Below are 19,731 nucleotides of genomic sequence, written 5' to 3' on the forward strand. Positions count from 1 at the left end.
AGAGGTAGTTATTGCTTTGCGTTTGTAAAGTGCTGATGCAGGATTGAGGAGCCATTCAGTGATTTGATGGTTCTACAGTAAGTGCTGCTGAGGAAACGGGAAGTCGTAGATCTGATTGCCCTGAGTCTTTTCCCTGAGGGGAGAGTTATTAAGAGGGGGTTGGCAGGGAGTGTAGAGGCCTGTAGTATTTTTAGACCTGTGCCCTGAATGCAAGTTTGGTATATGTCAGAGATGGGGGTGAGTTTGCAATTGATGATTTTTGAAGCGGTGCAAACGATTCTGTCCAGCTTCTTTCTCTAGTGCCAAGTGCAAATATAGCCTCTGAAATAAATGATGCACTGTAAAGAGATCACTAGATGTGGGTCAGCGCCTCAGAGGTCTGGTGGAGAACTCCAGTGTGATGTGGCGTAAAGTTTCTCATATCCAAAACGTATCCAGTAACCAAAGCACAATGAGCAGCCATGTTTGCTATCACCATAAAAAGACAGTAGATCAGTTCGGGGAAAAAGTAGTGGACAGATGTGTTAAATGAAATGTGGAAACAACCCACGCAGTAACGATGAAGAGACACAAGGGGGCGACAGTAGCAGCAGCAGCGGCAGGGGAGTGTAGGCTCTGGTCACACCTGTAGCAGCGACCCCTGGCGGCGGGTCGATGAAACATGCAGTCTCTCCAACAACATCCAGAGCAAGGTGTGATGTCCGAGCCTCTGCCTTCACACCGCGTCTCCAACAGTAAGACCCGTGTTTCTGTTTTGTCTCCCAGGAGCCGGACATGTCTAATGGCGTTAAAGCTAACGCATTCTACGTAAATCTAGCGCAGGGTTGTCAGTGTTTTCTCCGCGGTGTGCTGCCCAGATGTTTCCACTGGGCTAGCTCACTCTAGCTAGCAACAGCAACACACTGACACACTAACACTAGCTTGTTTGTCCCTGAAGCTTCGTGCAGATATTCTTCTCATTCAGCAGCGTTGGTTTATCACCCGCTTGTTGTCTGTTAGCTAAGCTTTAATTCGACGGAAAGAGTCGAAGCAGGTCAGGAAGCGACAGCAATGATAGCAAGCAAGCTAATGTCATCCGACGGGTTTTTTTTTTACATTCAACGTAAGTAAAGCTAATTAGCATTTTTATGATAAAACGAACCCGGTTAATGAGACAAGTAACGTCACTGCTCAGTTGACGTAAATGGAAGCAGTGTCACTTACGTACATTACGGAGGAAGTGGCACTGTCTGACCACAATGTGTCATTCAGCTGTTTTTACCTGGAACATGTCACTAATCGAACATGTGGAAACATTGAAGATGTACAGATTTAACGATGTGTCACAGCACTCATTGATCTGAGCATCGACACTTTCTGTCCTGAACTGATGATCAGACACTAGCGCCAATGACAACAACAGAAAATATCTTAAAGCCCATTTATAAACAGTTGTTAGATTCCTTTAGATAATTGATTTTTAATTATTTTTAAAACTTGCACAGGGTCTGTTTCTTCCACCTTTGTGTTTGTCCTTTTGGCTGAATACCCTTCTCCGTTTGCCCCCTCTCCTGTCTTTCATTATTCATTGCCCCCTGTGGAGCAGGGACCAGACAAAAAAAGAAGACAGGATAGATGGTGGTGTGGACAGACGACTCTGTGGGAGAGTAAAATTAAACAGTAGATTTAAAAAGAACCTCCACAGAGGATAGTAAAGATGTGTGACAGATGCAGAAACACCTGTGTTTGTAATCTGGAATCTGTTGTTGCGTAAGCATTAATGTCAAGGTTGTTTGTCGTGGTGTGGGACTGCTGAATCGTCCAGAGGGACTTTTAGAGCTTCATGTAAATAAACTCAAAAACAGCCTCTGATTGTACAACTGGTTCTATTTTAATAGAAAAGACGTTAATATATAGAAAAGAAGACTTTGCACTTCATTGGCGTATAGTACATATCTGGAAGGTGTTGTTAAAACATAGAGAGCTTATGCAATCTAAATGCAATATGGTTACATCATCCTATAGGTCCTCTCCTCCCTTTGGGTACAGCAGGCTTCAGAGGGGATTTGTTCACGGATTCATCTCCCAAGGTGCTTTTCTGGGGCCATGTTTTGTACGTAAATATCCGCCCGCTTTATTAGTGAAATAGACACAAACAACGAGAAGTGTTTTTGTCATGTCATGGAGTAAAAATACATTAAAGCTGCTCTGTATGTTAAACCACTGCCGGCAGATCATGTATGTTACAGCCAGCAGGCAACGTCAAAACAGGTTTTCATACAAAAACTTATTTTTAGATGATGTCCTCTGTGAAAAATAATAGCATTGAATTTGTAAATTGGTAGTGATTTTGACTGCAGACTGGTTTACTCAAAATTACAGCTCCTTAATATTTGGTATTTTCTCACAGACCTGAATGCAGAGAGCTTGTCTGTAAATTTGATGGGTCCAGAAATTGGTTGTAAGCAGTTGGCACAAATATCTGACAGTAATGCTCAGGCGCTTGCAGTCGTGTGATTTGCCGGAGATGTTGTTCTTAACGCATCCGTCAGTCTTTGCATTCAGTTTGTTGTAAAGTCAACTGTGAACCCGAAGAGTGGCAGTAAAATGAAAACACATTTTATTGCACAATACACTGGTTTACACTGTACACTGACTTACCAGTTGGTACACATGTGCAAACAGCCTTCATACATCCCACCATGGGAAGTCATCTTTTTTCTACCAGAGAAGTGTTGATTTTATTCTATATATATTTTTGAGGCCATATTTTGTCGTGTTGATTACAATGTAGTTTTGTTTATTATATTTTGTCTGCCTAATGTAAGTAAATAGGGACAATATATGATTCATTATATCTTAGTGTGAATTACCATTCATAACTTGTCTCTATGAGGTATTTTATTTTTATTTTCTATTCGGGGTTTACATTGATACTTCTGTCTTCATGCGATAAATCTTCCTCATACATACCCCACCTGTTCTCCCCCTTCTTCTCTGTCTGTTTCTCCACACTTGGTTTTGCAAAACCTGTTCTTGGATGTTTACTTGTATTTTTGATTCAAGGAGAGGTTTCAGATTTCCTTTTAGCTATTGTTTAAATCCTTTATTAAGAAGGGTTACAGTGTTAAGTGTCAGTGGTTTCTCACAGGTTTAGGACTTAAGCAGATTTGTCGGATGTCTCTCTATAATATGCATTATCAGATTTGTATCTTCACAGTTAATGAAAGTATTCTGATGTCCTCAGAATTACTAATCACCATGTATATGGATATATTTGTGTGTGTCCACATATTCCACTGCACTAAAATCTGTTGGTGGGACAAATGTTGGTGGTTGGTGGTTAAAGAGATTTAAGTCTCTATAAGCCCTAGGGTTTGTTTGACGACTTGGGAATGACGCTAAACTTGTTTTGTGTCCCTCCCTTTCTCGCTCTCATCTCTGAGCGACGTCTGATTTTATCTGTGTTGCCATTTATTTGGTTACCCATATCTGCCTGTCTTTTGTCTCAGGCGTGAAGAAGGGCTTGTCTAACAGGTAGGACTGACCTTCAGGCTGAAAGGTCAGACACTGGGAAGGTGGAGCCCAATGGATCATGGTGGTGAGTGTTTAAATCTTGTTTAAGCACAACACAAAATATAAGCTCAAAGTGTTTAAGAACAGCGACCTCAGAAACAAACACTGATTGGATGTGGGTTATGATAAAAATAACCTCAGCTAAAAGCTGCTGACTGTGAAAGGGACTTGGTGCTTTTTTTCGATGCAGCACTGGTTAATTTGTCTTAAGCAGCAGCTGACAGTCTGACCTAAAAAATACAGGGAGCTGAAATGACATTCATGTGTTCTTTTCACTTTTTACTTTACCATTATTGCAATTTCAGATCATTCATTATTTCATTCATAATTTATTTAACCTCCAGGTTGGTGTGAGACATAGAGCAGCATAATGTCGCAACTTCCTGTGGACGGCGTTGACCTCTGTGATAACCTACCCAACCCTGATGCTGCCCAAACTCAAAACCTCAACGAAACAAACACCCTCACACAAAATCAAAGTCTCTGTCCTTCACAAATCGAAGAGGGGGGAGGGCGCAGGCTCATCCAAAAACCCTCTCTCAACAACAATGGGAAGGATGAGGAGGAAGAACAGGGGAAGGAGAGATACACAGGAAGAGGCAGAGCGGAGGATGAGGAAGAAGACAATGATGAAGTGATGAAAGAAGAAGAAGAGGAGGAATCAGAGGAATCGAGCAGTGTAATTCGCGGCCAGTCTCCAGACACTATGACTGACTCGTCGTATTCAGAAACTGGTAGGTACATTCACACATGTACACACTGAAAGAGGAAATCATGCAGTTATATCATATTAGTATATATGGACGCACATGTCACTCACAGTGTCATTTCAAATTTTTGCTTATTACTTTTTTGTGTTGCTATTTTCAAAACAACATTGCAGCCAAGGCTAACGCTCTGATCAGAGTCTGGTTCACTCACTGATGAAAGGGCTTTTGTTGTGTTTTTAAGTGGTCAGCATTTCAGACTGAGGTCAGGGTGACGGGTGCTTCTGACCACATGAGACCATGACCATATTTTATTATATTCATAATAACTTGTTTATGTATGTTTATGTTGTTTATATGTTTTAATCCTATGCATGATTTTATGTCATAATGAACACCAGTAGTATCATCTGTTTCTACTTACCTCGTTCCAATCTGGCACAAGTGTATCCTGCCAGGAGGTGAGAGGATCCTGCCATCCAGCTAAGCAAATACCTGGTCTAGATCTAAGCCTGATCCTTACCCTAACCATAGCCCATTTGGATTGCAGATGAAACATTAATTTGTTTTCTCCTTCTCTTTTTTAATTCTCCATCCTAACCCCCCTGCCCTGTCCACTTACCCTAACCCTAACCCCAGGGCTCTCTACATATCAGAAGGTCGGAAATAAATCAACAAAAAGCAGTCTAGACCTCTGGAGAGCTGAGTTTTATATAAACAAGTTCATGCACACACTCACATAAGTTTTTAAACATAATTTGATTGTATATTGGCTGCTCTCCACTCCTTGTCTAAGAGTATTCAGTGTTTTAACAGGAAACAAATGCTCATAGCGAGGGAGTGAGCTCATCTTGTTTGCTCCATTCTTTGTGGTTTCCAGTGATTTGTTTCTACAAAATATAATCGCACAAATTAAAGCTTATAGCAATCAAAAATCTTAAGATTGATTTATTCATCTTCGTCATAAAGCCATGTTTGTTGTTTTTTTTACTGCTCAAATTTGAGTGTATTGGAATATGATGATCTAAAGATTCCCGTCCCAGCTCTATATGTCAGTATTGTTCTGGCACAGCTGTATACACCTGTGTATAACCTCAGGAGTTTTAGACAGCTGTGTGTGAGCCATGTTGTTCACATTCATAATCTTCCTCATCTGTTTTTCCAGGTTGACATTGTCTTTCTTTCACTCTGCAGGCAGCCTGTTGGAGACTCCATATCCTTTCAGCCCTGGGACCAGTGCAGACTCTACATCCCCTGTCATCCCAGTGATCAGTCCAGAAACTGCATATCCCATCAGTCCAGTGGAATTCAATCTGAGTGATGTCAGCGTGGACTCTCTCACGTCCAGCACTGCATCAGGTGCCTTCACCACAGGGCCTATTCACTCTACTACACTAACTGCGACCTCAGACACCACTTCCACCAGCCCAACTGGGCCTACATGTATCACAGAAACTACAGACAGGATAGCAGAAAAGTCCACTGCAGAACTTCTTACCTCATCTACGGAGCCCGTCTTCAACCATGGGTCTGCCAGTTCATATGTAGGACCTGTCCCCTCAACCACAGAGACATTTTCAGTAACTGATAGCACCACTCGGCTCAACACCTCCATGCCTTCCACTGCTATGAGTGCAACTACAGGACCCCTAGCTTCCACCACAGGGCCTACGACTGCTGGTACAGATCTCACTTTCACCACACGATCTATAACCTCAAACTGGGAACATATTGCTTCCATACCAGTGCCCTCTTGTTTCTCAGCCTCCACCTGCTCAACTGGGACTAGTCCAAGCCCGGCTTTGCTGAAATATCTGGAGCAGTTGGCACAAAAAGGAGATGACGGTCACCTTCCACACTATCTGCACCAGGTAACCTGTCTGTCCTACTTCTGCTGTATGACAGATACTACGAGCTGTGTATGACCACTAAAAAGAGCACTCTCTTCTCTTTAATGGTTTCTCCCAGTTTTTTCTAGGTGTCTGTCTGTCAATGTAGTCACTTCAAACTCTTGCTTCCATACTAGTTATTAAATTACTGTTATCCACTCAACCCCATAATCGGAATGGCACTTTGTACCCTAAGGCAAGGGCGTCGTCAGGGTCTATGCACACAACATAAAAAAACATGCAGTGTCAGTCTTTCTCTGTGTGTTTCTCTTCCTCATACACATCTACATGACTGAACATGTATGTTCTAGGGAGGGTGGATATTACTGTCAGTTTGATTCATACAGGCTTCTACCAGGCACACCTGAGCTGTGCTTACTTCTAGGCAGACAGGTGTGTGTATGAGGGGAAAAGAGAGAGGCAGTGGAAGTTTGTTCAGTGATTTGTTTTTCTGTGACAAATGACTGTGTTTTTGCCTAATAGCTTGAGTCTTAACTAAAACATTATAATTGACAGTTTGTCAGTAAAATGTTTCTTTAGTGAAACAGCACTTACAATGACTGTTTACAATTGCTTTTCCCTGGAAACAAATAAGATAAGACTTGATTAATCCTGAAAGAAATTATTTTAAGTAGGGCCAAACCTATAGGACTACTTCTGAAATTTCCCCCAAAATAATGATTCAGAGGTCTCATTAAAGATTGGCAGCTCTTAAGTCTTTTGAAACTGTCTGTTGTATTTTATACCGACATCTGGGTTCCATCTACCAAGATTGTGATGTCTGTGTTCATTCATGCTGCTGTTGTGTTTACAGTGGAATGAGACATGACTAATTAAAAAATCAAAAGTAATTTTGATGGGCAAAAAAAACAAACATCACAAGAATGGTTCTGTTCTGGGAAAAACTTCAGCCAGGTTAAAGAATTGAATCGAGTGAGTTTGATAAAGTTTTCTATGAAATTTTCATAGATATCTTTGGTGAGTTTATCCTTAACAGGTACAGACGTAGCCTCCAATTAAAGAAAGTACAAATATTATGACGAGCTAATTTAGTTATTAAATTAAACCGCAAACTAGTTTCAGTAAAGTGAGGGAGTGGTTTTAAAGCTAACCCCATTAGCATAAATATGAACAGCTGGAGAACCTTCAGAGGAAAACCAGTGAGGACGACAGAACAATGGACAAATTCTTCAGACTTTATGGATGACATGTTGGGGTCTGTTGAGTTTCAGAAAGATATGCATTAGATGTAGTTTAAGGAGTTTTATTTATTATACTGAGGTTTAAAAGTGTTTTAGGTATAATATAATACATAAAACATAATGTCCCAAAAATATTCTCATATTTGAAGGAATGAAAAAATACATTTTCATTATTACATTTATATTTATTTTCACATTTATAGTGTGAGTTTTCATATTTTTTTAATTTTCCTCCCCCTGGATTTTGAGATTGATTGGCACTTTTTGTTGATATGTGTTGCTTTCCTGTGATGTAGCAGATGTGTAACTACAGCCCAAAACAAGAGAACTAAGTTAAACCCCTTACCTCCAACTAAATTACTTTATTTAACCATGTCGTAACAGTTTTCTAGAAGTGATTCCGACGTCACACTAGCACTCACTTCATTAGAAATGCAAGAGCCTTTTGTGCCCTCCTTTCTTCCCGTCTTTCTCTGCCCCTCTCTTTCTTGCACACACATACACACTTGTCTTGTTCTGTGATCAGCTGAGCAGCTTGAAAGCGACACTTGCTGAGGAGAGGTAGAGTGTCGACCACGGTCTCTCGTTTTTCTGTCTTTCTTTTCACTCTCATTTTCAATCAGCGTGTCCTAAATGCAGAGCCTTTGCTTTACTGTTGTATTGTGTTTCTGAGATCAGATAGTGGTTTTCTGTCTAAGGGAATGATTGTAGCTGCAGCAGTGCAGTTTCTGTGTTTCAGCTTTGTTTAGTGGCGTGTTTTGATGATTTATCTAAGTTTGTTCTACTTAGTGTTCTTGTATTTGTTAAGATTCTACTTATACTTAACTTATCTTGTTTCAGCCTGATTTTAAACACATATGATAGTAGTACCATGATACTTTCTGTGGCATAACTGATGCCATGGTTCTGATTAGAGATGATAAAAGCATACATTTTATTAAAGCTTATAATCTCTGTCTCTCCCTCTCTCTCTTTGCAGATAGCTGAGGCCTTTGTCCTCCAAAAAGACTGTATCCTTACCACTGTGTGTGTGTGCGTGTGTGTGTTGTGGTTGGGGTGCTGGTGGAGGGCAGCTTTTATTTTCATGTTTGTCTCATTTATTTATGTCCTGAGTTCTCACCTTGCTACTCGCCTGCTTGTCTATAAAAGTGATTTTCTTTTTCTTTTGTTATTCATTGCGATTGTGTGATTTTAAAACTGTATTATTTAACATGCTGAACTGCAGAGCTTGAGGATTTGGAGCAACTTGTTGCAGCGAAGCGGATTATGTGATGCCTGACTACCTTTACAGTTGAAGTTGTTTAAAAAGAGAGCAAGTGTTGGAGCAGACCAAGGAGGAAATAGTGGAATAGAGAAGGCAATAAGAGAAACTGCTGAACAGAAGTAGAAAAGGAAGTGAGTAGATGTCAGCAGTAATTTGCATATGGTGTAACAGTGAATAAGTTGTACCACTATATGAGCTGGCTTCTACAGAATGCCCAGAGGTTCACAGGGTAGAGAGGCTCAGAGAAAGAGGGCATACACATAGAGGGAAAGTAGATACTAAGATTACTACTAAAACTACAGTATGCTTTACTAAACGTGGCTGTTTAGGAACGACTGCAACATTCACACATGATTAATGAGTAAATAGAATTGCCTTTCGACTCTCATATGAAAAGCCATTTATTGGATTGATTTAATGTTGGCTTGACTTTTATTTCTCTCTTTGGAAATAATATTTTTTCTCTCTACAATGGTGAAAGGCGCCATGTGACAAATTGGTGTTTAATAGAGCATTTGTGGGTATGAATACGCTTATTAGTGACATTATAAAATCAGGCAAGCTGCCTGAAGGTTTTAGTTTTTGATGAATCAACCAGTCTATCAGGTATCACTATGTCACCTCCCTTTTAAGGTATAGGTATATTGTGACCGTACTGTGCATGCATCATTTGCACAATCGCACACTCGATAAAGACAAATTATAAAACGGAGTGGGAGGAGGGATGGGAATGCATGAAAGGGAAGACGAAAGGCTGGAGAGCAAGAATGAGAAAGAATAGGATATTTTCAGAGAGGTTTAATCTGAGGCAAGAGACACAGTGGGAGGAAAGAAATAAAAGAGTCAAACAGAAGAGAAAGCGAGCTTAGCGATGTCATGCATGTATAGAGGGAGAGGAAGAGAGAGAAAGCATTGAGGCATTTCAAAGAAGGATTGTGTTTTCGCTGCTCATATCCATAAACATGAGAGACTGCATCCTGGAGCACTCTCTCCCTCCGTGTCTTTTGGCCTCTCTAGATTTCCTCCACTCCTCCTTACTCTGTCTCTCTGTCTTTCTGTTTTTTTCACTCTCTCCTTTTACTTTTTTCAGTGGTAACAGTTTTTGATAAATAAGTCTGTACTTGGTGCGGTTGGGATCATTGATGTGTTTCTTAACCTGTGGCGTTCAGACCAGGAGGCGTTATGGTGCATCCAACTAGAGAGACTCTATCACCAGAGAATATTGGACAACCTGAATACACTCCAGGAGCATTGGGGTAACACACATGCATTACAGCACACATACATCAGATGTACACATTTACAATTGCATTTGTTTATTTAACAAAATAATTACTGTAATATTCATTATATGAGTTTAACATAATGAAATGAATGATATATATAATAATAATAAATTAATAAGTCTAGCGCTAGTTACTTTACATATTACTATTACTGTCATAATCATCATTGCCATCAGGTATAAAATTAGCCTATGTATCTTCTCTATTGGATCCTAATAATATATATTTAATGTAGTTTCAGTGATCATATAAAATCCCATTAGGAAACATGAAGGAATATGGAGCTTGATTGCATCTTTATTGTTTTCAAGGGAGCTGAACTCTTAGAGGCATCTTCACATTAATGACCAGGCTCTTAACCGCCAGTATCTCTCTGTCTCTCTCATAGAGAGTCAGTGTAAAAGGACTTCTTCTGACCTGGCATCCGAACATCTGGACACTCTTAAACACATCTGCCAGACACACAGTCGGTCAGTCTGCATTCATGCATGTGTTTGTTTTTGTATTTGTACTCTCTTCATGAACCTTCTTTGTTTTTACCAAGCTCACTACAATTTCTTAAATGTACTTAGGTGAAAAGCATTTTTTGCTTTTATTGTGCTCTGAAAGCATCAAGAGGAACTGGTATTATGTACTTTGTATTGTTTTGTTGGGTCAAGTTGACCATTCAATATTTAGAGTTTTTTTTTTAACCATGAACCAGTCCAACATTTTGTGGAATATGCCCGTTGACTCTCTACCAGAGTCAGGCATGAAAATCAATCTATTTTATAGCAGTCAAACATTTAAAATTATTATTATTAAAATTATGGCTAACAAGATTTGTGTTTTTTTAAGTGACCTGTATTTTTAATTGGCTAACTAGTCATGAGTACATGCATTACAGGGGTTAGATTCATAACCATAACCATGTGCAATTCCACTATGAGATGCTGCATGAATTCAGTTAATGCTGAGTAAGATTGTTTTCCTAACTTTTTTGTCTTTCTACTCATTTCTAACTTATCTCTGTATGGGAATCTGTTGTTAATGTTTTATAGGAGCACATGTCAGACTTGTTTCTTTAAATATACAGAATTAGATGGTTAACATGTTAAATGTGTGGTGATATATTTGAAAGGTGTTGGAATATTTCAGTAAATGTTTATTTCTACAACTAGATATAATAACAAGACTTCTAATTGGCAGCATATTATTCTCTTCTATCATGCATCTGTGTTTGTGTGTGTTGTTTGCTGAGGTGTGTGTGGCTGTGTGCATGTGTACGTTTGTGTGTGGTGAGCTCTGCAGTGATAGTTCAAACATATGGCCCTTTGCTGCTGCTGCACTTTGAGACACTTGAGCCTTAACACTCCTAAGGTTTCACCTCGCTTAACTGACTCAGACACACACGCGCGCGCACACACACGTACACACACACGTACACACACACACACACGCACACACACACACACGTACACACACACACACACGTACACACACACACGTACACACACACGTTGTAATAGCAAGGGAAATGTGTTCGGGCTAATATTAGATTGGGAGAGTAGAGACGGGTCACCCAGGTTTCAAATATTCATTTACTAAAACCAAGAACAGTCTCTTACTCTGTGTCTCTCTCTCTCTTCGGTTCATAGACCAAGTTCAAGAGATGCTGTGGTAAGACATTCATGCATTTTTTGTGTATATGTGTGTGTGACAGAATGAGTGTACGTGCATGTACATATAGTATGACGCAGAATTACTTTGTGTTTTGTATTTCAGCTAATTCACTGATGACCTTATATGTAAAATATATATTTTAAGCATCCATGGTGTTAATTATAGTTCTGCATGTCCTTCAGTAAAGTTCAACTCACACATTACTAAACCTTGTTGTGTAGTGTATGTAAACGTAGTGTATCTCTACAGATGTATTTATTTGTGTATTTGTGTATGTGTACAGCGTGCATCTCTTGACTCTTTGAGGCCTACAGTTGAAGAAGGTGCTGCTCTGTCTTCATGTTTCTCAGGTGAGTGAGTGAGTGGGTGTATTTATGTCAGTGTGTGAGTGTTGTTGATTCTGAATGTTTACTGTAAACACAAACCACTTATGTTTTACAGCCAACCAAACCAAACTAGACGTATTTCCCATTAGTTACCTTGACTGTGGCTAATTTTTCATTTCATAACCATCTGAACATTTGTAACCCTTGCGAATAACATAAAAGATGTCTGTTTTGTGCTATTGCTTCACCGTAGAGCTATTTTTATCCGGTGCACAGTGAGCGCATGTGTGCCTGCCTGAATATTATTCATATACAAGTAATTTCACAAAGGCATGCAAAACCATTGGTTTATTGACAATAGCCACTATTCAAGTCATGAGACACATAACCTTTGAATATTTTGTATGTTCTCAGTGAACTGTTTTATCCATCAGATATTATGGTCGGGATAACGTCATACTGTGTGTGTGATGCGAAGGACCCAGCCTTTGTATTTTATGACGTGATGAACTAAAATGATAGTAAAAGTGGTATAAGGGGTAAGTTACACATGTGAATGCATGAACATAGAGACATGGTAAAGTCCCATTTAGTTATACTTGCAAACACATGCACACGCACAGCACAGAGGAATGTGATGGCCTGCAAAGAAAAATATTTTTGTTATCAGATCAACAAAACCTGCTTAGTGTTGCTGTTGTTCACACTTGCTGCTCTCGAGGACTCACCTCAAGGTTCAGAGTGTAGGATTTGGTGGCATCTAGCTGTGAAGTTGCATATTGCAACAAACTGAATACCTCCAACCTCACCCTCTCTTCCCAAGCATGTGGAAAAACCTACAGTAGCATTCTAGTGATATAAAAACTTGATCGGCCCTCAGCTCGTGTTTGGTTTGTCTGCTCTGGGCTTCAGTGTAAACTGCTCCTGATGTAGGGTGGGCTCGTTCTGTGAGTCCTGCTATAGATATGACATACAGTATATTGTCTTTTGTGTACACTAAGCATTTCTAGATTTTCTTCTACGTGTCATTCATATTTTAGGAAAATGCAACAATACGTCGTACTCAATTTTCAAACGATGTTTACATGGAAAATCTGATACACAGCTTCCATTGCATTGTACTTTGTGAGTGATCATGCCAGTGTAGCATTCATTATGATTCTATTGACATTAAGTAGGAGAGTTAGGCCCACGGGAACTAACACTTTTTTTTTATTCAACTGCATCAAGGCAAAGGAGATGATTGTATCCCTATCTAAAGCATAGATTTTTATTTATTTTTTAAAACTCTTTAAGCTTACTCTGTCCCCTTTATTATCTACCTCTTCTTTTGCTATTGTCCGTCCCCCACTCATTCTCCTCCTCTTCTCCCCATTCTTTTTTTTATCCAGCTGATCAAGTTGACAGAGGGACAGAGCAGAGAGACAGAGACTCCTTTCCTCAGAGCGGTGATCCAGTCACCCCCTCCATTAATTTGACCGACAGGCTCAGTCTCCCTGAGATCTCAGATAAGGACAGTGAAGACCCAGACAGGGTTTTAGACGGGAGGGATGGTTTCCATGGATCTCAGCTGATTGACGAGAAGGGCAGTGATAGAGAGGGAGGCGAGGCAGAAGGGGGGTTGGGACACACCATTCCAGCCATAGAAAATGGTCTGCACCCCTCTACAGCTGGAGAAATGGATCAGTCCAAGCCCGCAGAGCAGCAGGGTGGAGATTTAGGTCTAGCAGAGGGAAAGGAGGTGAAAAGGGAAGACGTAGAGGAGGCAGCAGAGGCTTTTGAGATGGATGATGAGGGAGAGGAAGATGATAAGGAGAAGCAGAAAGAAAGAGACTTTGCATTCTATCAGAGAGCTCTCCCAGTGGATAATCTGGGCAGCGGGGCAGAGGTGGAGGAAGAACAGCTGCACCAGGAAGTCCCAGCTGAAGAGAAACTACACGAGCATACCCAGGTATATATCAGAATGTGTTGGCTTCTTTAAAGTAGTTTTGAGATTAGAAATAGATTTACTAAATACCAGGGGTGTAATAATTCTGAAACTGAGAAAGAAATTGTGATACAATCGTCCAAAACCTCATATCATGATTCCCCATTTCCGACCTGCTGTTGCCACTGCAAGTGCACCCTGTTGAGCTCTCATTACTTTACTAAGTTGAAAAAAATTATTTCACAATTAACACAATAACATGTGCAAATCAAAAAATATTCTATTTAAACTTAGGGCAGAATGTTTGATTAGCCTAATGCAGACCCCCCCCTTCCAGGCACATATAAGTCAGCAGTGTTGGAACCTTTTGGGGACTCACTCCCCACAACAAAATAAACAAAGTATGAACCAAGCCATGGATTTGTAGAATCTTTATGCCCTGATCAAATCCATTAAAAACTAATCATAGCAAATACAAATTCAGTAAATATTTGGAAGTAATGTGTTATCTGTGTGATCTTAGTTTTTTGGCAGTGATTTTACACTCTTCTACTTTCCTAAAATCACCCCTGTTGATGAGGTTTGTATTTTTCTTGGTTCCCTGAGACACGATGGCTATCACAGCTCATGCTAACTACTCACTTCCTTTATTAATATGAATGAATCGTTGCTGGAAATATCAATGTATTACTTCCTCTGTTCCATACTTACGTCCTACCTTGCGCAGTGCAATAGAGTAGAGCAACAAATAGGATTACCCTCCTCACAAATGTATATAACCTCATTCCATTATCACAGCAGGAGGTCCATCTCACTCAGGAGGCTAATGTTAAGCAGCAAGAGCAGCATGAGGAGGAAGAGGAAGAGGAGTATGAAGTAGAGCAAGCTGACCTCATCAGAGAAGCTGCCTCACTGGACAACATGGCTAAACTCATCACTGTAGAGGAGGTGAGAAAATTAAAATACTAGAGACAAATGATAATGAAATGATTAATCAACCAAGCGTTATTAGTTTAGCACTTGTTGTACAGGTCAGTGCAGTTCACAGTTCTTCATAGATGACTAACATAAACCTATAACAAGGCAGAAGTGTTGACCCTAAAACTTGACACATTTAAAAAAGAAGACAAATAAATAAATAAAATGCATTGAATAGATAAAGTTGCACCACTGCCTTTCTTTATGTATATTTATGCTCGTACATTCAGCCTTTAACAGAAATTACCAAAAATTATAAATATGACCCTCCTAAGTGGGTTTCTTGGAAGATATCAGGGTGGTAGATCCAGAGATCGCAAGTGCTCAGGCCTGCACAGGGCTGCTCGCAGCCCTAGTTATTCCTGAATCTGGTTGTCTGCCACCACACGGCCATGTTCATTTATTGTTGTTAATTATATATTTTAAGCTTTTTGTGTTGAACATTAGATGAGTGACGTCTAATGTGCTTAACTTAACTTTTATCACAGGAGCGTGGTGCCTGGTACAGTGTGATAGTAAATCTGTTGGAGGGGACGTTGATAGTTGGGTTTAAAGTTCATTGCTGCTGATTGTATGGTGTTTACAGCTGGTGGATGTGATCGGTGCAACATTGTCAGTGAAGACGAACAGATCATATTGTCTTTGCTGTAAGATTCTGTTAATGTGTCTCTTAAAATCTTTGTTTTGTTTCTTTTCAGATGTCTCCTGCCTCTGGCCTGGTCTCCATATTGAAGAAGAGGAGTGTTTGTGTGGATAACGTGAGTGTGTCTTCGAGTTCAGAGCCCCGGCCTGACAATCCCACTGCCAAAAGACGAGTCCGCTTCAGAGTTCCTGACGACGAGGAGCAGGGTTTGTGTTTTTGTTTATTGCCTACGATTCACAGATACTCATCACTCCATATACGTTGAACTAGTATAAACAGGCTACCTGACAGGGTTAACTTACACAGTTTCCAAATTCCTTGTGACTTTGTTGATAGTATTTGATAAATTATAACTTTCCAATCACACATTCTAAATCCTTTCCTGTAACTCTCTGTCTTTCCCTCTGTCTGTCTCTCTCTGTAGACGTTGGCGGTGGAGACTCCTGCCTGCTTCTCTTCCTGCTTTGTCTGGTTACTGTAGTGATCAGTGTGGGTGGCACTGCCCTTTACTGTGCTCTGGGGGACTCCCACTCCTCAGTGTGTCAGGACTTCTCCAGAAATGCAGACTTCTACTTTGGCCAGATCCAGCGGGGGATAACTCATATCCAACATTGGTTTACGCCTGGGTCATAGCAGCAAACACTTTGTCAGCACCCTGGAGTCACTGGCCTTACTGTTTTTTTTTTACTGTAGGCTACAGGTAATGGATCCAGGTGGCTGCCACGGTCCCTGCCACCATGTGAAGTAAGTGGCCATTATGCCTCCTAACTGACTATAGGAGTAGATCAGATACAGTAAGCATTTGCTCTCCTCCTTTTTTATGCTCTGTGAATCAAATTCCAAGGTTCACTGAGACTCCAAGTCATACATCAGATATCCCAAAAGAAAAGTAGATGAAAGGAAAAAAAGAGTAGAAGAGGAGGAACTGACCTACAACCCTCTACACCCTTTCCAGAGTTAGGAGGTAAGAGCTGAGAGTTGTCTCCATACTTATGTCCACTGTCAGCCAGAGATGCTTCAGTTTCAAAAGACAGTTAAATGAGACAAGACTGAATACAAACTGACACTGACTCACACTGGACTGCAGAAGTCAGCACAGTCAAGATCAAATTGAACAGCTGTGACCCACAGAAATGTAAAAATAAAAATTATATATTGTACAGTTTGCTAACTGTGGGGCAAAGGGACTCTCTCTCTCTCTCCCCACTGCACAAACAGGTAGTGGCCCAGCAGGCATTTTACAGACTGCTGCAACCACTGCTGTTGCTTTTATTGTTGACGTTTTTTAGATCAAAATGAAATTTTAAAAGAATGAAATTGTTGTGTTTTAATCCTGTCTTAAACCTTAAGATGAATGTTTGGGGCTCATTGTTAACCTTTGTGTGATTTTAGGGGCATTTCTACAGTGTACTGTCACATAATAGATTTAACGGGTTATTTTGGTGTTTTTCAAACCTGAGCTGCTAATGGACAACAGGCATGTCAAATAGGTCCATGGGGAAAAGTTACATGATTGCATTGCATTGTATGTAATGTTGTGATGGGCTGAAGAGCTCGATATCAGCCCTACAGACATACACATAAATATTTCCCCCCTGCGCACATTTGACATCTGTCCTGTTGCTACCGTTTTCTGTGTAAGTACCAACAACACATTTGCAGCGAGCTGACATGGCTGCCTCTGGAGACTTAAAAGTCTTAACTGTCCGTTTGTGTTTTTGAGCTAATTTTAGCTTTGTGTAGCATATGCAACATGCACAGGTACACAGTGCACCTCTGTATATATTTTCAGGAGAATGTTTAACATATTGCACATGAGACCGGTACGATTTTAAGTATATTGCAATATTTCAACAGGCATTGTTCTGTTGGTCGTAGATTAAACGTCGATCTAACATGATTTAATCAGCAAAACAAAAAATCCATATCCACAAAAATTGCTTTCAGGTTTACTGTGAAAAGTAAATATATATATCAGTTATGCACATTTACACAAAAAATACTCAACTCCATATGTGGAATATCTCAGTAAAATATACAGCTGATGAATGAGCAATGTACAAATGTTTGTAGGAATAATTTCAGTGTACTTCATCAGTACAGCCTTGGCGTTGATGGATCAGTCCTGGTCTGTCTGTCTGTATCTTTGCTGTTTCTGAGAGAGTCTGGGCATCATCCTCAATGTGTAATTAGTTTTTTTGCAACTCTGAAAGATTTATGCCACCACTTGGTCTTTTCTAAATTCATCTTGATAACATTCGTCTTATGTGTTTACATCGGCCAAAATTTTGATCTTAAAATTTCCTTATGAAGAAGGAGAAAGTTTGGTCTGGAAAAAGTCTCACTTTCTGGATACAGTTTCAGACTTTTGTCCCTGAAACCAAACTCAAACCTGTATTGTATCTCTTATTTCTAACAATTTGAAAGAAACCTTTAACATTTTAAGGCTTAACGTCCCTTTTTGCCCATCCATAGTGTGATATTCCAACATATTGAAACATTTGATGTCCTGTTCATTATTTTTCCCTTAATTTGCAGTTGTAGTGAATGCCATAAAAAAATGCCCTAGAAAAACCACATATCTTACAGAGGTCTTATTTGTCAGTGAGCAAAGACAGAAAGGACAGATTCAAGTGTCTTAACTATGCATTTTAACAGATGAAGATAGATAGTGTTGTCTTTCTATCCCAGTGTGTCACTCGCAAAACCCTAAAAACTAATTTAAAGATATGAGGTTTTCCCAGGACGTAGTGATTAGTAGATTGAGTCTTGCTTTTTTATTTGCACAATGTCGCCTGGCTGGTTCAGATGACTATCACTCAAAAGAAAACATCTTATTTAATCTTTTAGATGATTTTAATTATTTATAATACTAGAGATGTCAAGTGTAAGTGGTTAAGAAAAGAAACATCTTTAGTTTTGGTTTCGCTTGATTGTTGTCATCATACATCACATACTGTAAGTTTTTCATCTCATATGTCATTGTTGTTAAGGAGGCTTCGACAGAAAATCAGATTTTCTTTTTATTTGAGAACTTCTGAATACCTTCCTCTGTGTCACTGTACATACATGCATGTTGTTTATTTACATTCATTTTCAATACTGTGCTTCTGCTGTCAGTTACGTCCTCTTCACACAGACTGTAAAAGGTTCCTGTTTCTTCCATCTTAAGACGCAGGATATGCGATTTGTTTTCACTTATTGGTTTTTAATAGAACATGATGAGATGATATCTGCGTGTGAATCAGTCATGTGTACCACTGTTATCAACCTGATGAAAGGTGTTTATTATGAATTCTTTAATGAATTTTTTTCACCTTTTCTTATAGATTGTTATAAGGAAATTTGTTTTTTTGTCCTGTTGATGTCTCCTGTTAAAGCCATTGGGGAAAAAAAGTTTGTTTGTGAGCCTCCTTTCTGTTTCTACTGCAACAATACTGACCTGTCTCCTTGCTCCTACACTTAAAAATGTAATGGACAAAACTTTGTGTTTAGTAATTTTGAAGCAGATGTGAAAACTTTCCCAGTTTTATTGTGTAGAGCTTAAAATGTACCGGTGCAGGCTGTGTGTAAATCTCACTATCCATGTGATAGTCACTTGGCAATACCTTCAGGTATATAATAAGAGACAGCAATTATCTATACCAGACAGACGATAGTATCACATCAGAAAAAAAAATGTATTCAATCAATCAACTTTAATTTCTATAGCCAATATTCACAAATAACAATTAGTCTCATAACAACGTCTCATCCTCTGTCCTTAACCCTCATCAAGAGTAAGGAAAAACTAACCAAACCCTATTAACAGAAATAATAACATACTTAATAATGAATAATGATTATATTCTATTATAAAATAATTATATTTCTCCAAAAAGTAATTTTTATCACTAATAGTAATATGGGTGGGACAAGACCTTGATGACTTAACTTTATGGATGTGGGATTTTCAAATTAGAATGATATGGTGGTATATATATTGGTATGCTGAACTGTCTGTTTTTTATTTTCATGATATAATAAATCACAAAGCTGGGTGATGAAACAATATCAATAATTATTGCAAATTTTCATCAATAGCAATATGACAAAAGTTCAATACATCGATTTACATTGGGAAAGCAGTGAGGAGGAATAATATAATAAAGATTCTACCTCATATTTGTAAAATGTTTAAAACGACAACAATCAGTCAGCAGCAAAAATCAGTCTCTAAACTTAAGTATATATATAATATATATATATATAAACATAACATATATAATAAAATAGAATATAATGAATGTGAA

General features: G+C 39.3%; 1 protein-coding gene across 2 annotated transcripts; it reads left to right on the forward strand.

Moving 5' to 3' along the window:
• Window positions 1-595: 595 nt before the first annotated feature.
• On the forward strand, window positions 596-19,487 carry cnsta (consortin, connexin sorting protein a). 2 transcript variants are annotated; one of them, XM_035152967.2, is made up of 14 exons: window positions 596-734; window positions 3,492-3,580; window positions 3,900-4,289; window positions 5,457-5,942; window positions 6,027-6,133; window positions 8,333-8,363; window positions 9,787-9,873; window positions 10,292-10,373; window positions 11,541-11,562; window positions 11,849-11,915; window positions 13,283-13,842; window positions 14,617-14,766; window positions 15,495-15,645; window positions 15,864-19,487. In XM_035152967.2, the coding sequence occupies exons 3-14, from the start codon at window positions 3,926-3,928 to the stop codon at window positions 16,070-16,072; spliced, it is 2,316 nt and encodes a 771-aa protein (XP_035008858.2). In that variant the 5' UTR covers window positions 596-734; window positions 3,492-3,580; window positions 3,900-3,925; the 3' UTR covers window positions 16,073-19,487. The 2 variants fall into 2 exon arrangements, with proteins under 2 accessions (XP_035008858.2, XP_035008849.2); XM_035152958.2 differs by having other exon boundaries at window positions 5,457-6,133.
• Window positions 19,488-19,731: the final 244 nt, after the last annotated feature.

This window comes from Hippoglossus stenolepis, chromosome 1, assembly GCF_022539355.2.
Source record: "Hippoglossus stenolepis isolate QCI-W04-F060 chromosome 1, HSTE1.2, whole genome shotgun sequence".
In the NCBI taxonomy this organism is placed as follows: Eukaryota; Metazoa; Chordata; class Actinopteri; order Pleuronectiformes; family Pleuronectidae; genus Hippoglossus; species Hippoglossus stenolepis.